The sequence below is a fragment of the Balaenoptera ricei genome, chromosome 11 (assembly GCF_028023285.1).
Source record: "Balaenoptera ricei isolate mBalRic1 chromosome 11, mBalRic1.hap2, whole genome shotgun sequence".
Taxonomy (NCBI): domain Eukaryota; kingdom Metazoa; phylum Chordata; class Mammalia; order Artiodactyla; family Balaenopteridae; genus Balaenoptera; species Balaenoptera ricei.
In genome coordinates, this window is record NC_082649.1 from 81465176 (window position 1) to 81490317 (window position 25142).

A 25142-nucleotide genomic window follows, 5' to 3' on the forward strand; every position below is an offset into this window, starting at 1 on the left:
TCTAGGTGGGCACATAATCTCAGCCATCTTGACAATGTGATTGGTACAGAAGTGGTCACGTAACCCAATCAGAGCCAAAGTTCTTTCTGAGACTGTCACTTATTCACTGTATGTGAACTTGGGCCCATGTGTATCTTGAAGGCTCTGTCTCCTTATACAAAAAATGATGGTAAGTCTATTACCTGCTCCACTTGGTGGTTCTAAGAATGAGCTAAAACAATTTAGTAAAGGGCCCCGGCATATGGTGGATATTCACTTACTATTAGCTGTTCATTAGATTTCTTTGGAAAGCTCTCAATTCCCAGGACACCATCAGTCTCTAGAATAGAAATTACTGTTACATAATATTAACAATTAAGCCCCCAGACCCCACTTCAATCTCCTCTTGTTTGCTCACTTGTTCCCCATCACACAAAGAAGGTTTCTGTCTCTGAGTTTCAGAATAACCATTTCAACTGATTTAAGTGATGAAAAGACAAACCTTGGGGACAGTCCCCATCCTTTATCTGTCTCCAGAATGGCAAACACAATCAATGGGATTAAGAAAGCCTGCATTTCTTCTCAATCTGGCAATCTTAAAAACTACAGATATGTTCATTCCAATTTGAATCAAGAGTCCAGAAACCATGTGAAACACAAATGTTTGGATGTGGTCATGGTATTTATTCATAGTATATTTTCACAATGTATTAATAATGGAGAATAACACTTATTCATATATTGATATAACTTTCTGGAGCACTCTGGAGTTTGTTTGGCTTTGGGGAATACTGCCAGGTTTCTCCTAATCTCTTTGGTTTTTGGAAATGGGAGGGCTTCTCAAATCGAGTGTCTGACATGGGCCATGACCTTTCTTCAATCAGGTTGGAAGAGCAGAAAGACCACGGCTTTGGCACTTCCATTTTGGAAAGGAGAAAAAAACAGGACTTCCAAAGATGAATGGAATCCAAAGATTAATGGGAGATGAGAAAGACTCAGGCATCTTGTACTCCACAGTTCATTTCTTCTCATAAATGCCACCAATTACTGCAGCAGCCATGGACACTGGCAGGGTTTCAGGCTCATGGCTCAAAGGTGTCAAGTCACCAGCTAATGTTTTCATACAAAAGTCAATCCTGATGACTAAGAATCCGGTTCTGAGTTTCTCCAGGTGTGCTGGGGTGTCGAAGGTCACCCCCACCCCGTGCATCCTCTGTCACAATTGTTAACATAGACACCATTTCAGAATATCTTGGCAAAACGCTGAGCGGCTCTCATTTGCTCAATGTCACTCTGTAATGAAGCTGCTTGGAGGACCCTCCATTTTACCACAGAGAGACCAAGGCACCATGAACTGAAGTAAAGTATTGATAAGAATAACAACAACAAGAACAAAGTCCAACTCTCTTCCCAAAAAGGCATGTCCAAAAACAAGGGTAAACAGTTGGTCTTATTTTCTCCAAGTGATTCTGTCCACTGGAAGTTGTCCTTTAGCTTCTCCCTTTTATTAAAAGCGTTTACATTTCTGAGTCTGATTGATCACTTAAATACATACAACATTAGCACCAAGGCAGCGACTTCTTTCCCAGAGATCACATGAAACTGAATAGATATTTAACATAATTAATAGCTGGTACAATCTGTGACATCACTGAATTACTGATTGGCTAATGATACGTTCCTAGAAATGCCAAAAATATCCTCACACGATTCTTGTAGCACCTTGATGGCGGCTAGGTTGTTTTTTTAAAAAATTACAGTTTTAAAAAAGTAACAATAAAACATTTACAGATAGAAAGTAAACAATAGTGTACCGTGATAATGAAGGATCACTTTTGTCAAAGTACTACATATAATGTAGAGTACGTAAAATGCAGTGGTCTGACTGCAGGGGACAAAATAACGTGAAAGGCAGTCATAAAAGAATCATTTTACGTACAAAAATATTACATCACAATAAATAATTTCAAACATAAATATTAAACTTTACATCATAAGGATATTCCACATTTATATACACACACATATATACACGTGTATATATGTGTGTATATATGTATATATATGCATATGTACACACACACACAGGCATACAAGTCCTCACACACATACACGCTCACACACACACACCCAAATTTTAAGGTGGAGGTATTTCATAACTATCCTTCATCCATCCCATAACGGCTTCCTCTTCAGAGCACCTGAAAACAAATGAACCAACCAGGAAATGTAAATCTTCTGTCTCAAAAGACATAAGTCAAGAGAAGGTAAACCATAAATTTTTACATATAGAACTTGAAAATAACACTTGCTATTTTCTCTGGATTTTAAAAATAACACTTGCTACTAGAAACATGGAAATTCCAGGGGTGTATAAAGAATAAAATAAAAACCATTAGCCTGTGATTCCCCCAACCTGAGATAATGTTCTTCAAATATTGCTGTATTTCCTTCTAGCCTTTTTTATACATACACGTAAATGTTATGTATCTGTGCTCACTCAAATGTTATTGTCCATAAAATACATATAAAATTTACTTTATTGGATATAAAATATATAAAATACATATCAAATGGGAATCTCTAATGGATACCTGCTGACTCTGCCTGCCTCTCTCCCCTCTTTTCTGATAAACTCCTTCTGGTTCTTTGGCAACCATCCCTCTTCCAAATGAAGCTGTCAGTCAGTCACCCGACTCTAGGTGGGTATATGATCCCAGTCTCCTGGACATTGTGATTGGTTTGGAAATGGCCATGTGACAAATCAGAGCCAGAGTTCTTGTGCAGAATAGATGCCGGAGATGAGCATTTACTTGGAGCCATGAGCTGTAAAGATGATGTAAGCCTAGAACTGCCAGGGACCATGGTGTGGAGGAGATGATCTGCCTGAGAATGAAGCCACTTAAGAAGCAAGCATTGTTGATGGATGGAGAAAGAAAGAGTCCTGATGACTCTGAGCCTCTAGATCCAGCCATGCCTGAAGTTAGACCACTGTTTGGACATCTCAGTTACTTAAGACAGTAAGTTTCTTTTTCTTTTTCTTTCTCTCTTTTTTTTCCCCCCCGTGGCCTCCTGAAGTGGAAATAATCCTAATTTGAGATCATAAGGTTGAATATGGATTTTTAGTTAAACATTGACACTGATACATAAGTGTCAACTAGGTATTCCTTTGCCAGGATCTTGAAGAGCCTAACAGGGTAATGGGATAATGCTGGAAGCTTGAGGGAAGTTGTAGGAGGGTCGCCTGAGTTGGCTGAGCCCTTGTACGTGAAAGGCACTGGGATGAGAAAAAGTGATCAGTTCAGTCCTCTGCCCAGCAGAGGGATCACTTGCTGGCATACTGTAGTTACACCAGGAATTGTCAAACTTTAACAGGCATGACTCTCCTGTGGATTTGTTAAAATGCAGATTCTGACTCTGTAGGTCTAGAATGAGGCCTGAGATTTTGCATTCCTAGTAAGTTCCCACGCGATGCGGATCACGCTGGTCCTTGGATCACACTGTGAGTTACAACTGTGCGGAAGAGTACATTAACTGAGAGGCTCTGGGGTAGGACACTCCTGGGTTATTGCCAAGGGAATCCATCTGACCTTAAGCCAGCTACTTAATTGCTGTGGATCTCAGCTTCCATCTGTAAAACGAGGATAACAGCCCCAGACTGCGGCTTTGCTGTGAGGATTCACTGAAATAATGCCTGCCCGGCGCTCGGCATGGTGCCCAACACACAGTCAGGGCTTAATGAACGTCATTTATATTACACTTGTAACACTCCTTGGCAGTATTTCTCAAAGGGTGATCTGTGAGCCACCTGCATCAGAATTCCCTGCATTAAAAATACAGGTTCTTGGATTCACCAGAGACTTAATGAAGCAGGACTTCTAGAGATGGAGCTCAGGGAGCAGCACCTTTAATAAGCACTACAGAGGAATCTGGTACAGGACGTCTAGGGACGGCATGTCCAAGAATGGAGAACAGATGACCTCAGGCGCATGACAATAGATGAGCAAGAGAGACAAAGGTCAAATAGCACTGAGTCAGCTTCACCTGCTTGGGGGCCAATGACCCGCCCACATCTGCTAATCATCAGGCTACAGAAAGAATGAGACAGAGTCAGAGACAGACAGACACTTACCTTAACTATAAAACTCGAACCTCCAGGCCAGTGCCAGAGGATGGAGCACATTTTCCACAGTAACCACCGCATTTCCCTATGACTCGGGTACCATCCTGCAAAGAGATGCATCATCTTAGCCCACCTGCTTGGCTCATATGTTTCCAGGGCTTGCACTGGCTTTTAGGGAAATCATTCCTGTACACACAGTAGGTAGCACTTCTGAACAGGAGCGGGGCCCAACATCCTCACCATGGTCTAAAGTAGGGGCTGATGAAGGATGGCCTGTGGGCCCCTGTTTTTGTATGGCCCACATCTTAGCAGATTACACTTCAGTTGTTCTGCCCTAGTGTTTTCTCATTCTCAAAGAGGATGAGAAAACACTAGGGCAGAACAACTGAAGTGTAATTTACCTGTACTTCTTCTACACAGACCATTCATGGAGACTAATTCCTTGGTTCCTTCACACTCAGCATGGTCTTCTCAAATAAACAACTGAAAAGTCTCAGTAAAATCTATCTACTGATCAAGAACCAAAGGAAACCACTCGAAAGAACTGCTTTGCTTTTTTTTTAAAATAAATTTATTTTTATTTATTTATTTTTGGCTGTGTTGGGTCTTTGTTGCTGCGCGTGGGCTTTCTCTAGGTGCAGCGAGCTGGGGCTACTCTTCGCTGCGGTGCGCGGGCTTCTCACTGCGGTGGCTTCTCTTGTTGCGGAGCACGGGCTCTAGGCCCGTGGGCTTTAGTAGTTGTGGCACGCGGTCTCAGTAGTTGTGGCTCATGGGCTCTAGAGCGCAGGCTCAGTAGTTGTGGCGCACGGGCTTGGCTGCTCAGTGGCATGTGAGATCTTCCCAGACCAGGGCTCGAACCCACGTCCCCTGGGCAGGCGGATTCTTAACCACTGTGCCACCAGGGAAGTTCTTTGCTTTTTAACTGATTTTTTTTTTAATAAATTTATTTATTTATTTATATTTATTTTTGGCTGTGTTGGGTCTTTGTTTCTGTGTGAGGGCTTTCTCCAGTTGCAGCGAGTGGGGGCCACTCTTCATCGCGGTACGCGGGCCTCTCACCGTCGCGGCCTCTCCTGTTGCAGAGCACAGGCTCCAGACGCGCAGGCTCAGTAGTTGTGGCGCACGGGTTAGTCGCTCCGCAGAATGTGGGATCTTCCCAGATCAGGGCTCGAACCCGTGTCCCCTACGTTGGCAGGCAGATTCTTAACCACTGCGCCACCAGGGAAGCCCTTAACTGATTACTGATGTAGCTCCCAATGTTAAGAACAGCATTTATATTTTATGGTTAAGAAGCAAACCGAGAATACTATTTCTTGATATGTGGAAATGATATAACATTCAAATTTCAGGGTCCATAAATAAAGTTTTATTGGAACACATTCACGTCCATTCATTTCCCTCAAGTCTGTGGCTGCTTTCACGTTACAACAGCAGGGGTGAGTGGTCAAGATGGCCCTTGTAGCCTCACACTGCTACTCTGCACACACGTCACAGTGACACTGTAACGTGATAGTGCTTTGAGTGCCATGAGTGTTGCTATATCATAACATTTTCTTTCGTTTCTTTTATTACCAGTATATGTCAAAACAAGAAAAGAAGACAAAAGTAGACTTTACTATTACACTTTATTTTTTTAAGATTTTTTTTTTTTTTTAATGTGGACCATTTTTTAAAGTCTTTATTGAATTTGTTACAACATTGCTTCTGGTTTATGTTTTGGTTTTTTTGGCCATGAGGCATGTGGGTTCTTACCTCCCCAACCAGGGATCGAACCCACACCGCCTGCGTTGGAAGGTGAAGTCTTAACCACCGGACTGCCAGGGAAGTCCTGACTATTGCACTTTTAAGGTACAGTAGCATGTGGCTTATTCTGTTGTCACATTTAGATGGCAAAGTATTGTGTTCATCATGCAACGACACTGCAGCTGTGCTAAAAGAATACAATATACCAACATCACCACATTCAGCATGTGTCACAATATTCCCAACTCACAGGAGAGCAACGGTCAAGAATTTAGAAAACTTAGAACAGAATATCTCACCATAGTGTAATTCTTCACAAAAATAGAAAATCAAAATGAGCAAGAATAAAAGATGAAAATGTGTAAGTTTCCAAATGGCTCATTTGTTAGCAAAACAAATGTTTTCTCTGAGTTAATGATACCTTGTTTAATTGTAATTGCTGAAGAAATGTGTCCAGAGAAAATCAACTTGTTGAAGACTGTTATCCTTTTGGTAAGACCAGTTGCTCAATAATTTAATGACATTTGGGAGCCGCATCAATAATCAATTAAAAAACAAAGCAAATAATTGGAGTGGTTTCCTTTGGCTTTTGGTGAGTAGATAGATTTTACTGATACTCTTCAGTTGTTCATTTGAGGAGACCATGCTGAGTTTGAAGTGATCAAAGAATTAGTCTCCATGAATGGTCTGTGTGGAAGTATTTCAAAGAGATTAAGAAAACACTAGCGCAGAAAAACTCAAGTGTAATCTGCTAAGATGCGTTCACAACTAATAATGGTGAGAAATATGTGCGGAGCGGGAAAAGCTTTAGTTGGACTGATTTACAAAGCTTGTGAAAATGTAAGATGTTTAAAGACTGTGAGTATTCATTGTGGAAAATACATGAACCTACCTGGTGTTACATAACTGGTGGTGTTAATAATGAACTTCTTTTTTTTTTTTTTGAACTTCTTTTTCTATCATAAACTTAACCTTCATCAGTTTTGGAAATTTGGGGTCAGGACCAGAAGCTGAATACCCTGACTTATCCTAACACACAGCAGATTGACGACTCAGCAGTGGTAAAGTTTTATTGTGAATTTTGAGCTCAGGGCTGGGCTTAAAATTTTTCTGAACAAGAAGAACTGTTCTCAATCACTGTCAGTGAACACTTAATGGCTTTGGACATTATCTTTTGCTACTGACTTGATAATGTTTCTTAATGAGTGGGAGCTAAAATTACAAGGCAAAAACTGCACTTATAGGCAAAAGTTATACTGTGGTAAAGTCATTTCAATAACTAACATTGTTTGAATCATAAATCATGTTAATAAGGCAGGTTGCACACTTCCCACTCCGTCAAATGTTAAAACAAGAAGCTTTATTGCTATTCCACGTACATTTGTAGTGGATATATTTTCTGAGCGTGAAATACAGTTCCAGTGGTATTTTTTGGACTTGGACGTAAGCGAAAAGGAAATTTTCATATTTCAAAATCCATCTAATGAGGTAATTGAGGAGCTTCCATCTCACCTTCAATTACAAGTGATTCATCTGTAATGTAATGACACGCTGAAAGGCAAATATCAAGTGAAAAATCTAATAGAATTCTACTAACGCCTGCCAAGGCATGAATATGGTCAACTAAAATGATATGGTTGTGGACAATATTAGTATTTGGCAATACCTATCCCTGCAAAATGACATTTATAAAGATGAAGTATAGAAAATCTCACTTCAGATCAGCATTAACAAATAAACATTTAGAATCAATTTTGATAGCAGAGAACACTGGATTAAGCAAAATGCTGTCCTCTCTCAGTATTTCATTCTTTTCCTTGGTAGCTCTGGATAACAAAAATTTATACTCAATTATTATTACACTTTGAATTTAATCACTAAAATTTTTATGTGAATTTGTTTTTGCTCTTGTCATATAAATACGTATATAGTATCAACGATTTTTACCTCTTGGCTGGCAAAGTCTAAAATATTTACTAGCTGGTCCTTTACAGAAGAAGTTTGCTGAACCCTGGTCTCCAGCCTTGTACGGGCTGACCCTGCCTGCCTGTCCGGATTTGTCTTGTCCCATCTTTTCTCTCTACTCCCCCTCCTCTGCATTTCTTTGGGTTGTTCTTCTAACATGCCTCTTATAACACAGGGCCTTTGCACATGCTACTCCTCTCACTGGAACTCTCTTCCCTCTCCCTCTCTGTGTGCACCGGACCACCCAACTTTTGCCCGGTAAATTCTTCAGAACCCAGCCCAGAGGCCACTTCCCCTGAGAAACCTTTCTGACGCAGTTACCTGCTGCACAGCACCCTATAACATGGGGTAGTTCTCTCTTTATGTCTGTCTTCCCCCTAGAATGTAAGCCCCATGATGGCAAGGCCAGTGCCTTGTTAAAAATCCAAGGGTTTCCAGAAGCTAGCTGTGCGTGGCTCACGGCGGTCTTAATACACATCTGGTGAATGAGTGAAAGAAAAAGGCTGAACAAGTACACTCTTGTTGGTGAACTGCAATTCAGATGGCCCTGCTAATCAGTCCCCTCAATGCTTCCCCACGCTATGAAAAGCTCCTTGTTTAACTGTGGCACCATATCCCAGTTTGTAAATTATCATGTCATATGAGCCACTCCCTACCCCTGACTGCTGAACAAGGCTTGGCATCTAAGGTGTTTTACGTTTTCCTCTACTGGGACTAACGCTGGTGTGAACCATACTTGTGCATGCATTTCAGGATATCTTTGGGCTGTATTTGATTCATATGGTCAAACTATGAAAGTCTCTTGAAAACAATGGATACTCTCACTTAAAAAAGAGAAAAGGAAAAAGGAAAAAGTTTCCAAATTTGCAAAAAAAAAAACCAAACAGAAAAAATAGTTCTACTCTTTTAAAAATTTGCATGTTTTTGATTATGAGTGAGGTTAAGTTGGGAGATGGATTTCGATCACCCTACTTGGTCTTGGTTTTAGGGACCCCTGTTAGTTTTGGAGCTAGTCTGACACTACCAACTAGATTTGATGCCAGACCAACTGGTTTTCTAGCCAGGAACTTTTTCTCTAAGCTGAAGTATAGGTCTGGTGGCCCTAAGGATGCTGACATAGTAGGAATGTCTTCTGTCTCATCAAAGCTTATTTTTTACCCAAACTCTTCCTGCCCTGGCAGCAGAGATCAGATTGCCTCAGGATTGTATCCTGTCTTTAATAACCTCTTTACACCTCAGTTTCCTGGTGCATCTGTAAAATGGGGATAATATGAGTCTCCCTTTATAGGTTTGCTGCAAATGAAAGAAAGCATACAAAGTGCTCAGCAGAGCAGTTGGCCTAATGTGGTACTCTATGAGTGTTAGCGATCATTGTCATAAAGGTGCTTCTTCTGTGTGGATTTCCATCATAGCCTGTTCTCATGGAGATGAGGAACAGTCTGAGTAATTACAAAATCGCTGATGCTAGCTCTGCAATGTTCATGTTATTGCATTAACTAGGACTCAATCTGATTTAGGTAAAGGCTGAACTAAAACTTATTTCTATTACAGAATAAAAAAAATATACTGAGAAAATGAATAGCATAAACATGATTGTCATGGAAACAGTGCCTACTTCAGAGAAAAAAGGTATGTTTTCCAGCACTTTTGAAGCACCCGCTCGCATACAATGAAACACTAATTGGAAATCATTTTTATTTCTTCATTAAAGCAAGCCCTCTAAAAATCTCTTTTCAATAAATATTTTGTTAGCAGAGTGTGAGCTGTTACATATAATTAAAATGAACGACCTCTGTTCCATTAAGAACAGTTTATAGGGCTTCCCCGGTGGCACAGTGGCTAAGAATCTGCCTGCCAATGCAGGGGACACAGGTTCGAGCCCTGGCCCGGGAAGATCCCACATGCCGCGGAGCAACTAAGCCCGTGCGCCACAACTACTGAGCCTGCACGCCTAGAGTCCGTGCTCTACAACAAGAGAAGCCACCGCAATGAGAAGCCCGCGCACCGCAACGAAGAGTAGCCCCTGCTCACCGCAACTAGAGAAAAGCCCACACACAGCAACAAAGACCCAACACAGCCAAAAATAAATAAATAAAATAAATAAATTTATTAAAAAAAAGAATAGTTTATAGTTCATACTTTTCACTCATTTCTCTGCTTTCTGCAGTCAATATGACCAAGGTAGGTTGACTCATGTAATTTAGCAAAGCCAACACATCTTTGATTGAAATGTACTTATCTGCATTTCTTTGCAGTATGCTGGGGATGAAACTGCCCATAAAACACAGTATTTGGTTGGATTTTTTTCCGACTATAGTCCTAGTCACACTTATATATACGAATATATGTATAAACATCTAACGTCTATGGATTCGTACAGAATAAAATGTACACATATATAAAAGGTAGTTTCACTCTACTTGTCTGTAACGTGATTTTCATACTTGGTGGAAAACTGGATTCTCACAGATGAATTGCGGGTTAGGAGGCCGCTTACGGTAGGTACGTGAGGACTGATTCTCTGCTTGCTATGTGCATGCACACACACAGGTAGTTATCACGTGACCTTAACTCCACTGGTTGTAAATGAACTAAAAGATTAAAAGACAGGAACTGAGTCCATCTCCCCCATGGTAAGGCAACTTTCATTAATTTTTAATTTCCAAGCAATTCTTCCATTTACAGCTCTTCCCCTAGAATAAGGAATGACCGTTGGGCCCCAAGGCCAGGTACCTCAGAAACACAGGCCCCCAGCTCCCTGTGGACCCTGCCCATCCCCCAGGTACACGAAGCAGCACAGAGACCTGAGGGCACCTCTCCCATCCTGCCCTTCACTGTGCCTGGCTCTGAAGGCCATTCCGGAACCTCCTCCGGGACAGAAGGCCAGACAACAGCTCTGAGAACGGGCATCTTTCTGGGGGTGGGGGGATCATCCCGATGGGGGCTGAGGACCCTTTCACATCCTGAGCACATTCATGAGTTGAGGTTGCACAGAGTATCACCGGCAAAGGAGCTCAGAACGCCAACCTTTTCTCTCCAATCCCACAACCGGGCCAAGCCTCCCTTTCTGTCTGGCTGCCCACCACACACAAGCAGAGTAGGAACTTGGTATCCCTAAGCCAAGCCGGTACAGCTGAAGCATCTGTCTAGCGGTCCATCCCTGGGTCCAGGGGGCGTCCCACATGCCTTACTCCCAGGTGGGGTGGGGCCCACATCGACAAAATCCATGCGGTGCAGTGGGGGCCAGCCAGGTCCAGGCTTAGCCTCTGCTCGGGCTGCAGTCCCCTGTCCTTCCACTGCTAGCAAGCCTGCTTCCTTCATCACCTTGACCAATTCTGCAACCTTACGGCAAGCCTCAGGCCTATGAAAATGTTGTAACATTAACAGCTAATACTTACTGTGCCCCTGCTGCCTGCCCAGTGACACGCAAACAGCTTTATCTCCCTATTTCATTTATGCTCTGCAAGAACCCAACTGCGTAAGGACCACCAGGATCCCCATTTTATGCGTGAAGAAACTGAGACCCCTGAGAAGTTAAATAACGTGCCCAAGATGGCAAGGCTAGGGCTTCCCTGGTGGCGCAGTGGTTGGGAGTCTGCCTGCCAGTGCAGGGGACGCGGGTTCGAGCCCTGGTCTGGGAAGATCCCACATGCCGCGGAGCAACTGGGCCCGTGAGCCACAGCTACTGAGCCTGCGCGTCTGGAGCCTGTGCTCCGCAACAAGAGAGGCCGCGACAGTGAGAAGCCCGCACGCCGTGATGAAGAGTGGCCCCCGCTCGCCGCAACTAGAGAAAGCCCTCGCACAGAAACGAAGACCCAACACAGCCAAAAATAAATAAATAAATAATAATTAAAAAAAAAAAAAAAAGATGGCAAGGCTAGTAACAGCACGTCCAGCGATCTGACTTAAGGGTCTGGGGGCTTAACCTCTATACTCTGCAGCCTCTGTAGGCTTTGATTTCAGTACCCTCCCAAGAATCTGATGAGAAAGCTGGAGGAATGGGATTGAATGCATATAAATTGCCCAATACATAGGGGCTATTTCAATAACAAAAATCATTATTCTTATGAGTTAAAAAAAAAAAAAAAAGAATTCTTCCCACTACACACAGGCAGCCAAGAATGAACCTTGACACTGAGACTTGTTTTTACCAGGTCTGTTCCTGCTGGTGAGACCATGTTCCTGCCCTCCATGTGGTTCTAGTAATTCAGTTTTACCCTGAATGACTAGCGTTTTCCTTTAGTTTCGCTTGGGGAAAACATTTTATCGCCAAGTGGGTTTGGAAAATGGAGGGTTTCATCGTGTTTTTCTCTCTGTAGCTCCCAGCAGAAAAGTGAAGGAAAGTGAGAGTGATGATGTGAGGGGTGAATCAAAGCAGGGCTATTTGGAGAAGAGATTAGGACTGGCCAGGATCTGCGTGCCGTAGAGGAGACCAGCCTCGGTCCCTCAGAAGCAAGACGGTGCTAAGTCATGATGGGAGCAGGACATTACACAGTTTTCCAGAGTGTGTTCCATGGACCACTGGTAACTCAGGGAAATTAAAAGGCATAACTTTGAAAAGAAGGCTCTGTGGTTGGTTTAACTTAGGTCAGTGATTCCTGAAATGTGATCCCAGACCAGGGCATCAGCATCGCCTGGGAAACGGCTGGAAGTGTACATTTCAGGCCTCTCCCCAGGCTGGATGTGTTTTACCAAGTCCTGGCCCAAGTTTGAGAACGAATGATTTAGGGAAATGCTGGCTTGAATAAAACCACACAGGTTTCCCTCCTGTACACTTTATTCCAACCTACAATACACACATGCTTACTGCGACTCTTCAAGAAGGAAATAAAATACACAATTTTTCCAAGTGTCTTTGCCTGCGGGAGCCTATTTTCATGGAGTATCCCTAGGGGATGTTGCTCTGTGGACCGCGTAGCAGGTCAGGCACACAAAGCATCATTTCTAGGGGCTGCTAGGAGCTAGAGATTGCTCAGTTCTGGCTCCTGGGGATTCATAAGGAGTGCTCGACAGACCCTTGAGATTAATTTTGAGCTCAGGCTCTCTGAGTTGTCATGGAACACCAAGATTTAAAAAAAAAAAAAAAAAAAAAAAGTGCTGACAGGCAATTGTGAAACCAATTTCCTTCAGCACAGGCGTAATCCCCCAAAAGCTGGGGAAACAGCCAGCCCATCTTGGCAGGGCAGTAATCTTTGCCTCCACAAGGTGGCGCTCCCGGCTATAATTATATTGTTAGGTTCTGGAGGAAAACTGCAGTAATGACACCAACAAACAGAATTGAAACTTAGATTACAGTTTACACAGATGGCTTTCTATATAATCATGCCTTAAGTCTGACCACGTTTTGGGCAATTAATTTTTTTTGTTTGTTTCTCTCAGTCACTGAAACATAATATATAGTAGGAGCAAGGAAGAACATAATTTCAGGACACGGTGTAAAGCACACATTCTAAAGCACGTGTGTTGTCTCTCAGCTCTCTTTATCCCTTTCAGTACAAGAAAAAAATTTTAATGATTAATTTATAAGCAATCGATATGGTCATTTAGTTAATCAGATTTGAAGGAGCTGATTGGCTTAGATAGAAAAAAGAGTGAGTGAGAAAGATTTTTTTGTTTGTTTTTTTTACCCCAAAGACACAAATTTAACTCTGGAAGCTAAAAAATGGGATCAGGAACCTCTGAGATTTTCCCAGGACGTCATAATTGATGTTCCTTCCCTTCCTTGGTGGAAGCAGCTTGATCGAGCTGTTTCCTTATGTTCTGATTTTGATAGGGTTTAGCAAATAAAAATACCAGACACCCAGTCAGATGTGAATTTCAGATAAACAACACATACTGTGTTTTTAGAATAAGTATGTCCCATGCAATGTTTCAGACATGATTACAGTAAAAAAAAAAAAAAAAAAAATCTTGTTTATGTGAAATTCAGATTTAATGGGGCATCCTATACTTTGTCTGGCAACCTCACCTTGGAATAACACCACACTTTCCAGTCCTCTTCTTTTTCCTCCCTTACTCACTATCCTGAGACCGGGAGGCAGAGGTCACTGCTGAGGCAGGACTGGGGCCACAGGCCACACCCCGTAAGTTTCACATTTGCCTGCGGGTCAGGCTCCTGCCCCACATCATGGCAACTTCTAGGCTGGAAAGGGCAGTGCTTTCTGCCCCCCACTTATGCATTAGAGTCACCTGGGGAATTTCAAATTCCCCAGAGATTCCCCTTCCGTGAATCTGGGTAGGGCCCGGGCACATGCATTTTAAACCTTCCCAAGTGACTCTAACATACCCCCACGCTGAGAAACGGTACGCAGATCAGAGTGTCGCAAGCTGTACTGTGCTCAGAAACCATCTGGGGCCTTGTTCAGCTGCAGGTCCTGCTCAGAAGCTCTGGGGCCCCAGAAACTGCATTGTCAGCAAGCTCCCAGGCAATGCGGGTGCTCTGGGGGGCATCGATCCCACCTTGAGCAGCAAGATTTTATTTAGAGCCTGAAAAGCTGACTTGGAGAGCCTGTGTTTCTCTTAATTCTCCAGAAACCCTCCTCATGCATTACCCCTTCTTCCAGCCCTGTTTGTATTTCAATTCTTCTGAAACAGACTGACATCACTTTGCCTAAGCTCACATAGGTGAATTGCATGTTGACTAATTAATTGCAAGGTGTCTGGGCCACACACTCCCTTAGAGGCTGCTGGCTACTTTCAGCTTCCTGGTTAGGCATCCTCCTAATTGCTCCAAATGGTTCACAGGTTCACATCTCCAGGAAGAATTCACCAGAAGGGAAGCAAGACTCTCTGCTCCACGCACCTGTACACGCTTCAACCTTTGATTTATGTCCTAAATTTTCTTGCTGACACTTTGTAAAATGGTTTGAGGAAGTGGGAAAGCACACCCCTTACTTTTAGCACCACCGCCTCAGAGGGAGGGAGGAAGGAAGACAAAACCCATCCCCCAACCCATCGGTAACCTTACCGGCGACTTCTTAATGTCAGAGACGGCATAATTCCCTTGGGAGATCCATCTGGCTGATTCAGTCAGAGATAGGCCGGTTCCGTAAAGGTTGATGCTGAAACGACCCTGGAATAAATGGCCAACGAAAAGCATTTTTAGTCCACGTGACGTCCTGAGCAAAGGCCACACAATAAAAGGGAACTTGGAGAAAGATATTAATTAATTATGATAGCTACTAATGATTGAGGGTTCTTTTGGGGGGGGGGGAGAGGGGAGTTGTGAATCCGGCACTTTACATGCATCATCTCATCCATCCTCGCAAGAGCTCTCAGAAGGGGATTTTCTTTACAGAGGGGGACAGCGAGGCCCGGCGCAGGTGATTAACTGCTCCAGGAGACACTGAGAACCCAACTCACATTTTCCTGACTTCAAAGTCCTCACTCTCAACTACCGCTATTCTGCGTCCCTAACTCAGCAATCCTGATGTTGCTCACAATTATCAGATTCCTTCAGGAACAAAATGCCACAGTGTAATTTTTCTAACAAGATCTCGCTGCCAAAGCTTCCTTGGGCTTCAGCTCCCCGCGGCGCTGAGCACGCCGCGTCCTAAGCACAGCGGGGCGGGACTTCAAAGCAGAGGCGCGTTCTCTGGAGCTGCCAGCAGAGGGCGCGCGCGGCCCGCTCTGGACCGCAGAGGACCCGCCACCGCTACCAGGCCCAGGGAACCTAGACCTCCCAGCCCCGCTCTGGGATTCCTTTCCAAACGTGGCCTCAGGCGTTTCCATTTTTATTTCCAAGGAGACGCTGCAGCAGAGAATCTCTCTTGCTTTCTCCATTTGTCTCTGTGTCTTTCTCTCTTGCAAAAATGACTCCACAAAGGCATCTAAAATAGATTCTTGAGGTTTCCTACTCCACCATGAACAGTTTCAGAGTTAAAAATGTTCTTTCTCCGCAGACGTGGGTGAAGGCTTCCTCTCTGAGCCTTACCATCCGGTTCTTTGCCAAAACGGTCTTTAATAAATCAAGGAGAGCAGCAAGGTGGAGACTCACATCCAATCAGACCTAAGCGTAAATTCAGCTTTTTCACCTGAACAGATTATTACCCTGTAAGAACCTCAGTCTGTCCATCTGTAAAATGGAAGGTAATAGGAGCGCCTCCCACAGAGTAGTGTAGTGAGGGACTAAATGAAATTAGCCGTGGAGTGAATGCCTGGTACCTTGTAGATACTCAAAAATACTGATACCAGTCCTGCATTTTCTAATTGTTTTGTGTTAGTTTTTTCTTATATAACAGTAAGCTTATTGAGGGGAGGGACTTGGTATTGCTTTACTTATACCAGTTATGGTTTGTAACATGTGACTAGGCACTTGATATTTAGAGTCTTAACTAAGTATTACATCCTAGCTCTTCCACGAAGACTTCCAGGATTAGGTGCAACTTGGAGGTTTCCTCTCCATGTCGGTTCCATAAATACTTGCTAAACAGAGTTTATGAACTCTTTAGGAGCCTTAAATTCCACATCTGTACCCTGGGGACAAACAGGATTCCTATTCACAGAGGTGATGGGAGGATTTAGTTTGGTCTAAATCAGTGGATCTTATCAGAGGACAATTTTGCTCCCAGGAGAAATTTGGCAGTCTCTGGAGACATTTTTGGTTGTCACGTCACAGCTAGTGGGTGTGTGTGTGTGTGTGTGCCACTAGCAGCTGGTGCAGACAGGCCCAGAGATATTGCTAAATATCCTACAATGCACAGCATGATCTCCTACTACAGAGAATTATCCAGCCCCAAACATCAATCATGCTGTGGTCTGGGGGATGAAATTATCCTAGAATCCTGATTCTTCTACCTTTAGTGTGACCTCAGGCAAGTGGCTTACCTCTCCTAAGCCCATCTGTAAAATGGGTTAATAAGACATAATCTGTGAATAAGAGTAGAAGGTATAACATACCTAGCTTATTACCTGGCAGAGAGTAGGTGATATTTTAAAAATATTTTTGGAACTTGTTTTATGACAGTACTACACAGATGTTAGTGGTTGTTATGTTGAGTGGCTTCAGTACGCAGGTATCCATGACCGGGGCTACACCGCAGGCTCAGCCTCCTTGCCCAGCCTCCTCAGACACGGGCTTCTACATGCTGTGTCAGCCCACCTGGCCATGTTCTTATCTTACTATCATTCCTGCCCTGAGGAGGGCGTCCACACCAATCACAAATGCCCAGACCTCCTTGTTGCCAAGGATGCCCTCATCTCTCCTTCCCTATCCTGTTTCCCACAAAGACTGCCTGTTCTGCCTGCATCGAAGAAGGTAGACTTGATCTGCTTTGACGTCAAAGTCCTTAGAAGGTCCAGGCTTCTAGCCTGAGGATGCCCCTGGCTGATCTGGGTGTCCAGTGACTGAGCACGTAGCCGAGCAGACTACTTGCTAGCTAGATCTGCCCTTTCAGAGCGAGTGATAAGCAAGAGTTTTTGTCCTTATTCTCTTCCTGGCCTTTTCAGGTTCAGGGATTTGCATTTTCAGCCAGCGTCCTAGTTGATAATTAGCACTCTAAAAGTTGAGTGTCACCAGAGGAGTCAAGACCTACCGTCCTTTCTAGCTCCAGTCTGGGATATCTCTACCCCTAAAGGCCCTATCTTCAGGGTCTAAAGGGCATGAGAGTTTTAGCTACTATCTCTGTTGCTGATTTAAAAGAGTAAAGGTAATTAAGACATGCATACACTAGATGATCCAGAAAAGTTAGCGAAAGATGTATAATACCTCTGACAAACGGAGGTTTTGTTCTCTGTTGGACAAGGGTGAATGCTGCAAAAGTCTTGTCTGGAAACAGGATCAGCCAGGCGTGTCTACCATCATGAATTTGAACTCAGACACACTTGGGATCAAATCCGGCCTCTACTGAGCACTAGTGTGGGTTTGGGTAAGTTACCCGATCTCTCTACACCTCAGTTTCCTCATCTGTCAAAAGCGGGCAATCTCATAGGATGCTGTGGATGATTAAATGCTACGCTGATTTACCAGTGCTGAGCTCAGTGTCTCAAGTGTAGTAAACGCTCAATAAACGCTATTAACACCAGCATCAGTAATGATAATGCTGCATCCACCGTGATCAGGATAACAAAATACATTCTGGCTGCATCTTGAGTTGACAGCTCTTGGGAACCTCCCCCAAGCAACAGCAATGGATGCGGAGGAAGAAGAAGCAGATTGTCAAACACAGCATCCCTCTGCTTTCATTTCTCTGCAGTCATAGACCAAAGGACAAGCAGGGCTCCAAAATAGCTTGCATAGTCATGCTTTCTACAGACTTTTCCCTGGAAAAGTGATATGAAAAACTCCCATCTTTCATCAATATAGTTGGTGCTCAATACACTTCTGAGGAAGTGAATTCTAGAAGTATCCGATATGGTTTGAAGAATGGGCTGGAAAAAATACAACTTAACCTTTCACTGGCTTTGGTTTTCTCACTTAGCAACTGCTTTAGGGCCAGGATTTAGCAAATCAATTGGTTCATTTGTCTCTGAATTATTAAAATAACTGAATGCAAATTACCTCTCATTTACTTAAGTTTCCCCAAAGATGCACATATCGAAACAAGAAAATCCTGAGGCATTTGAAAAAGGCAGGACTGGCCAATCTATATAAGCTGTTAAATGCAACCCATACGAATGGGGTGTTTGAAGTCATCCAGTGCTCTAAAGAAACTGCACTTCAAAAGTTTTCAATTCCTGGGTAATGGAGAAAAGGCCCCTTTTAACATTCTGTCCTTTGTTTATTTTCTTTCTCCCCTGAGTGCTTCCTTTTCACTTCTCTAAAATGTTTAGCAATACTTTCTAAAGCTTGGGGCTGAGAAAACACATTGTTAAAAGAAAATTCAGATGTGTTTGTCTTAGGATGGTCTCTGTGGCTGTGTGTAAACGCACCCTGGGGAGACAGTGCCTGGGATTCTGAGTATCACCCAGTCCCAATTCCTAGAATCCGTGAAGTCCCACAGCGACAAGGAAAACTCTTGTCATAGAGTCTGACAACAGCTTTGTGAAGACCTCATGTAAATCAACAGAAAGACTGGGGCCACGTTCTCCTGTCCAGAATCACCTAATTCATTATGTCTGTCCTACCTTCTCCTTGCAGAAGCTTCTGGCAAAGACTGATGCCTGCTTTGCAAAATGAGCCCAGGAGGATTATCACAGCCTGTTCCGAAAGGCGAGTCAAAACCTGCCACACCTCTAAAGAGGCAAAAAACGTGTGCAACTGTAGAACGGGTAAGACTGCCGTGCAGCTGCTCTGGGGGAAAGCGAATTCAGGAGATAACTCTGCACCTCTTGGTCTGAACATGGCACATTCACACATCTGAAACAGGAGTGACAGTTTTTCTGTCTCATGCAATATTCAGAATCTTTAATGGCTGACAGTCGGGGTGTTGGAACCCACTTGCACTGGCTTTTGAGAGACAACTGTGTGCATCTCTCCCCAAACCCTCCATTTCGTGACACGATACTGATGACTTGTAACCAGTCAGGGAGAAAATTTACACCACAGAAATGGGCAAATGCTGCAAAGCATTGCTTTTTCCCCCCCTCTTCCCTTGGAGAGCCAGTTATTAAACATTTACCCACATGTCACTGCATAATATTCACTGTTTTAACATCGTCCTGTGTTTAACCAAACCCTTGCCATGTGATATCTAATTGGTTTCTAAACGTTTACCATGATCACAGATGCATTTTGCTGAATGAGGAAGTTTGGCCCCTGGCTGTGATCATTTCCTTAGGAAACACTCCTAGGAGTGGAGTGACTGGGTTAGGGGCTGTGAGCATCTGTGAGGCCCTTTATACAGGTGGCCAAAGTGCCTTCCAGAGCTGCTGTTCTAATTACATCTGCAGAACCAGATGCAGTCACGGGGGTGGGGGGATGTGAATCCCTGGGTGAGGGGTGGAGAGCTCCCGACTCGTACCTGTGGGCACTTGGCGGCGCTGTAGCAGTCCCCGGCGGTGGCAAAAGGGACGGGATGTCCTTCGCGTGTCCTGGCAAACTGTAAGTCAGTGGCTGTGGGGTTTTGGAGACAGGGTTATAGGGAGCGGAGAGGTGAGAGTATGAGAAAGAGAAAGAGAAGGGACAGGATATTAACAAGGAGACAGAAGGGAAGAAGAGTTAGAGAAATCATAAGAGGAAATGGGAGAGGAAAAAAGAAAACAATCCAAAGTATGATTAGTGAGCAAACGGATCCAGATGTACACTTGCTTTCCCCTCACTATATCTGTGGGTCCGAGAGCTTCCTTCTCTGTGTTTTACCAGCACTTTCTGTCTCCTCACAGTATGGAAGCCAAAAAAGGGGGCTTAAGATGACTTTGGAATTGATTCCTATATAAATAAATATGTGAATCACCTCGCTTAAATGTAGTGTAATTGGATGATTGTGAATCTCCAGTAGAAGCAGCCTCCGAGGAGGCTGCAGGACTGCAGGACGGGGCGGGGAATAAGCCAGCAAAGCATTTCCAGCTACTTAGCAGTTATTCCCCGAGGCTCATCTGTCCTCCCGTGGCCCAGGCACTCCCGTGGCCCAGGCACTATTATCGCCAAAATGGGGAGCAATTAGAACCCACATCTTGAAAGTATTAATGGCAGTTTCTTAAGTTTGGGGCTAACTTTTTTAAAAAGTTTTTTTAAAAAGCCAATAAAAACAGTGCTTGCGTTTTTAACCCTCTTGCAGCTCCTGAGAACAGCTCTGAGAATGGGGAAGGCGGATCAGGAGGTGGCAGATTGAGAATCCTACAAAATCTGATGGGAACTAGAGACCAGAGGCAGCTTTTTAAACCGTTCTGCTTTGTCTTTCAGGAATAGCAAGAGAAGGCCTTAATCTTTCTGCAGGTTCGTGGGAGGGAAATCTGAGTCCCCCAACCTCCAAGGGCAGGAGCCCTGCCCGCTTCAGCACGCAGAAGCCCTGGGTCTTAGCCGGGGTGTTATCTAAGTGGGAAACTGCAGATTCTGCCCTTAGCCCTCATCAGTCTGGCTGAAGGCAATTAAAAATATCTTGGTACAAATCAGATTTAATCTACCTGCAGAGGAAAGCAAGGCAAGGTTATGGGAACATGTTAATGAAGAAAAATTAATTATTCATTATTTCTGTTTTTCCTCTATTTGAGGGAACGTGTTTGGATATTTTAGCTGTCTCTAACCACTCCTATGATTAATGTCCTTAACAAAAATGCAGTGTTGGCTGGAGTATGAAATCAGTCCACGCTCAGGCTAGTTTAAAAAAAGGTAATTCTGTCCTCCGTTCTTCTTCTGTAAATCGACAATCAGAGAAAATTAGTTTTACGCCCGTGTGCGTGTGTGTGTGCGTGTGCGTAGGTACACTGCTGGTGGAAGCCCAGGGTGGGTTGAATGTTGCCTACATGAATATCATAGCTTTGGAGTTTGCATCTGCTACCTTAAAACTTCTTCTCCCTTCGAAAGCTCTGCTACCAGGACTTCCCTGGTGGTCCAGTGGTAAAGAATCTGCCTTACAACGCAGGGGACGCGGGTTCGATCCCTGGTCAGGGAACTAAGATCCCACGTGCCGCGGGGCAACTAAGCCCGCTCGCCGCAACTACTGAGCTCACACGCCTCAACTAGAGCCCACGTGCCGCAAACTACAGAGCCCACATGCCCTGGAGCCTGTGCGCCACAACTAGAGAGAAGCCCGTGCGCCACAATGAAGAGCATGCGTGCCGCTACTAAGACCAGACGCAGCCAAAAAAAATAAAAATAAATAAACAATAAATAAATCTTAAAAAAAAAATTCTGCTGCCATGCTTGCTTTGTCCACCTGGCTCAGTCCCATTTGGCCTTAAGGTCTCAATTTCAATGTCATATTTTGGGGGCTGCTGCCCTGACTCGCCCACTGCGATGGCGCCCTTTAATGTGCCTCCATCTCCTCCATTCATTCATTCGTCACAAATCTGAAGGAGCACCGCCCCTGTGCTCACTTCCCAGGCACTGCGGGGACAGCAGTGGTGAAAAGGTGCAAAAGCCCACCCTCTGGCAGCTTCGACTGGGACTGTCATCACTGGACCCTGAGTTCCTCTTCACATCCTCCGGGCCTCGGCCCAGCCCCTGTGCAGGATGTTTCTGCTGTCTGAATGGGAGACCCAGGGACACATCCCCCAGGACGTCCCATGGAACTTACTGATGATCTGCATGGTGGTCAGGTCTATTCTGATCTTCTGGAAGCTGGAAAACCCAGCCGCCGTGTAGTCTTTCCGACACTGACAGTCATCACGTCGGCTCCCGTTGTAGGGACATTCGGTTGGGTTGTGCAACCTACATTACAAGAGAGAACATCCCGGTGAGGGTGGGGAGGTGTTTCCAGGGATCTCCAGGCATCCGGGCTCTTCTGAGCCTGAGCTCTCCTACCTGTGCCCGTAAACCTCAGAAAAATTCTCAGAGTCACCGTGGACCAGTGTCATGTACTCCTTGGGGTGGCCGGAGTGCATCCCTGCACAGAAGACCTGGAAAGACAGACCAGAAATAACCTGCGAGGGGTGGCTGAGAAATGGGACCATGAGGGCCAGGGCCGCTGGCTCTGCAACCAGGCTAGAAGTAACGACTGAGCTCCCACGCGCACCTTCAGGAGCTTTCCCGTGACGATCAGGAAATATTCCCCATCTTCACCGGCACCTTTCAGCCTTTTTACTTCCTTGCAGTTCTGGGGCAACTCGCCTGGAAAACACAAACCGCGAAAACGGGCTCTGATTCTCCAGGATGTGCAGTGGCCGCCGACGGAAGGAGTTACATTATGCACGCTCATGTTTGTCTGCAAGGGGGCCAATTTCTTAAAAATAAATTCTATATTTCTGAAAAAGGCAGGCAAGCACATCAACCATGAAATCTGTTTTTCAAGCTCCAGAAGGATGGCTTCAGTTGGCCAACTTACAGTTATAGATATTGTGGCAGGTTTTTCTTTCTTCCGGCTTCAACTCATCAGGGCATAAGTGGCTGGGCTGGTCCTCGTTGGTGAGACACTGCACAGATCTGTGCATCACTCCGACGCCACAGGACACGGAGCACTATAAGGCAGAGCAGGGTCAGAGTTGTGGCTGTGGAACCTGGAGATATGGGCTTCTCATGGTGTGGAACTCAGAGCCTGGAGGCTTGCACAGGAACCCCGTGTTGCTGAAAACAAATAGCTGACACATGTAGGGCACTTCCTATGGGCCAGTCTCTGTGCTAAGATTTTTTTTTTTTAATAAATTTATTTATTTTACTTATTTATTTTTGGCTGTGTTGGGTCTCTGTTGCTGTGCAGGGGCTTTCCCTAGTTGTGGCAAGCGGGGGCTACTCTTCGTTGCGGTGCGCGGGCTTCTCATTGCGGTGGCTTCTCTTGTTGTGGAGCACGGGTTCTAGGCGCACGGACTTCAGTAGGTGTGGCTCGTGAGCTCAGTAGTTGTGGCTCACGGGCTCAGTAGTTGTGGCTCACAGGCTCTAGAGCGCAGGCTCAGTAGCTGTGGCTCACGGGCTTAGTTGCTCCGCAGCATGTGGGATCTCCCCAGACCAGGGCTCGAACCCGTGTCCCCTGCACTGGCAGGCGTATTCCTAACCACTGAGCCACCAGGAAAGCCCTGTGCTAAGTCTTATATATACATGTCTATACATACGTACATCCATACCTACATATGTAGTCATACATATGAAATATATATATATATTATATAATTTCCTCATCTAAGCCTCACAATAACCCTATGAGATAGTACTAGCATTATTCTATTTTTACAGAGGGGAGATTGAGGCTCAAATGTTAGGAAATTTGTTCAAGGTCATGGTGGAGCCGGAATTTAAACCTTAACCACTTTCAACTAGTCCCACAGTTCTGCCAGATCATCACTTTGCATCAGTGAAAGCCTCGTATTCAGGAGCCAGGGGGCTGGGGCAATTTTCAAGGGCATTCCCAATATCAGATATTCTTATTCGTAACCCCAATGCAACCAAGAATGCCCGATGTAGGACTAGCACTTACAGAATTCTTAGCCACAGAACCCACAACAACGAAGACGTCTGTAACCCTTTTTCAGTGACAAACAAAGAGTTCTGGGTGCTGTTTAATTTTAAACTGTGGTAAAATATATAGAACTTTAAAAGTTGCCATTATAGCCCACATGCTTTTTTATGCATGAACGCATTTCAACTTCACAACCACCCCATTCTGCAGGGGAGGAAACAGACATGAACGCTTGGCACCTTATCCCAGGTCGTTCAATTGGGAACCAGAACCAGGAATCAGACGGAGGCTGTCTGGCCTCCCCGCCCCTGTCCCCGCCTCTAAGCACCAGGCCAAACGGCCCAACAAGCAGAGAAGCCCCCCTCTCCCCTTCAGCCCATTTCAAGATGCTAACTCCGGTTTCTAACCCGGGGCTCTCCTGGAAGGACAGCTCAGGCAGGACGTGTTTAAGTCGGGGTTTGAGACCCAAAAGCTTTCCGATTTCATCACTCAATCGTCTACTTACGCTCCCCCAGTTGCCAACTCTCCAGGTGGCCGAGACAGGGCACTCCCGCAGGTAGCAGGGCTGGACGCTGGGTGGCTGTGCGCCCGGGCAGTTGATGGTGGTTTGATAGCTGTACTCATAATTCTCCTTGCCGGTGTAAATCTCGCTACAGGAGACAAGCCTTTGTTTGTAGCCCTTTCCACAGGTCACCGAGCACTGGGAAGAGAGGCGGCAGAGAGCAGAGGTTGGAGCGGGGCCTGTGGGGGCAGCCACAATAGGCCTCTGACCTCCACGGCGAACACTGACCTCGGGACAATGGCGCAGAGAGCTCTCACTTTATTAGCTTCTTACGGACCGCGAGGAGCAGCCCCCAGCACGCGGGGACGTGCAGCCCTACGGGAGCCTTCTGGGATCGAGGGCTGCCACTACACCTTCTGGCCCCCGCTGCGCGCGGGGGGGGGGGGTGCCTCAAGCCCCCGCTCTGGATTTCACAGGGAGAAGGGGCTGGGGGAGGTACTCCAGCTGTCACCGGGTCCACTTACAGCGTCCAGAGCCCTACGTACTGGCGGCCAAATCACGCCTTTCCAAACCTACAATGACCGCATCAGAGAAGCGACCAAGTGGGATGGAGAGAGCGCCAGAGACCACCTGTGTGTGAAATCCAGGCTCTCCCAGGACTCTGGGACAACTTTCCTTCCCTACTTGATGGTCTGCTTTCCCATCTGCCCTCCACTTAATTTCCTTCTTTCTCCTCTCTCCCTGGCTATATATCGCGACTTAAATGTTACCTTTCTGCTTCCCTCCCCCCAGCCCGGCTCTCTCTAAATCATGCAGTCATTTAGACCTTCTGCCATAATTATACGGCATTTAAAAATACCCAGATGAAACAGAAAAGGAGAAAGAAAAGGTATTTTACTGGTGT

At 45.0% G+C, this 25142-nt stretch overlaps 1 protein-coding gene across 3 annotated transcripts in view; it reads right to left on the reverse strand.

Annotated features, from left to right (window-relative positions):
- Positions 1-642: 642 nt before the first annotated feature.
- The window catches only part of ADAMTS9 (ADAM metallopeptidase with thrombospondin type 1 motif 9), a 170737-nt gene continuing 146237 nt past the window's right edge, over positions 643-25142 (reverse strand). For all 3 annotated transcript variants that reach the window (XM_059940130.1, XM_059940129.1, XM_059940131.1), the window contains 9 exons: positions 24242-24436; positions 22672-22804; positions 22363-22457; positions 22152-22246; positions 21925-22058; positions 19711-19802; positions 14778-14882; positions 4112-4206; positions 643-2180 (listed from right to left, as the gene is read on the reverse strand). In XM_059940130.1, coding sequence (XP_059796113.1) covers positions 4117-4206; positions 14778-14882; positions 19711-19802; positions 21925-22058; positions 22152-22246; positions 22363-22457; positions 22672-22804; positions 24242-24436 — 939 coding nt within the window. In that variant the 3' untranslated portion in view covers positions 643-2180; positions 4112-4116. The remainder of the gene's footprint in view (positions 2181-4111; positions 4207-14777; positions 14883-19710; positions 19803-21924; positions 22059-22151; positions 22247-22362; positions 22458-22671; positions 22805-24241; positions 24437-25142) is intronic.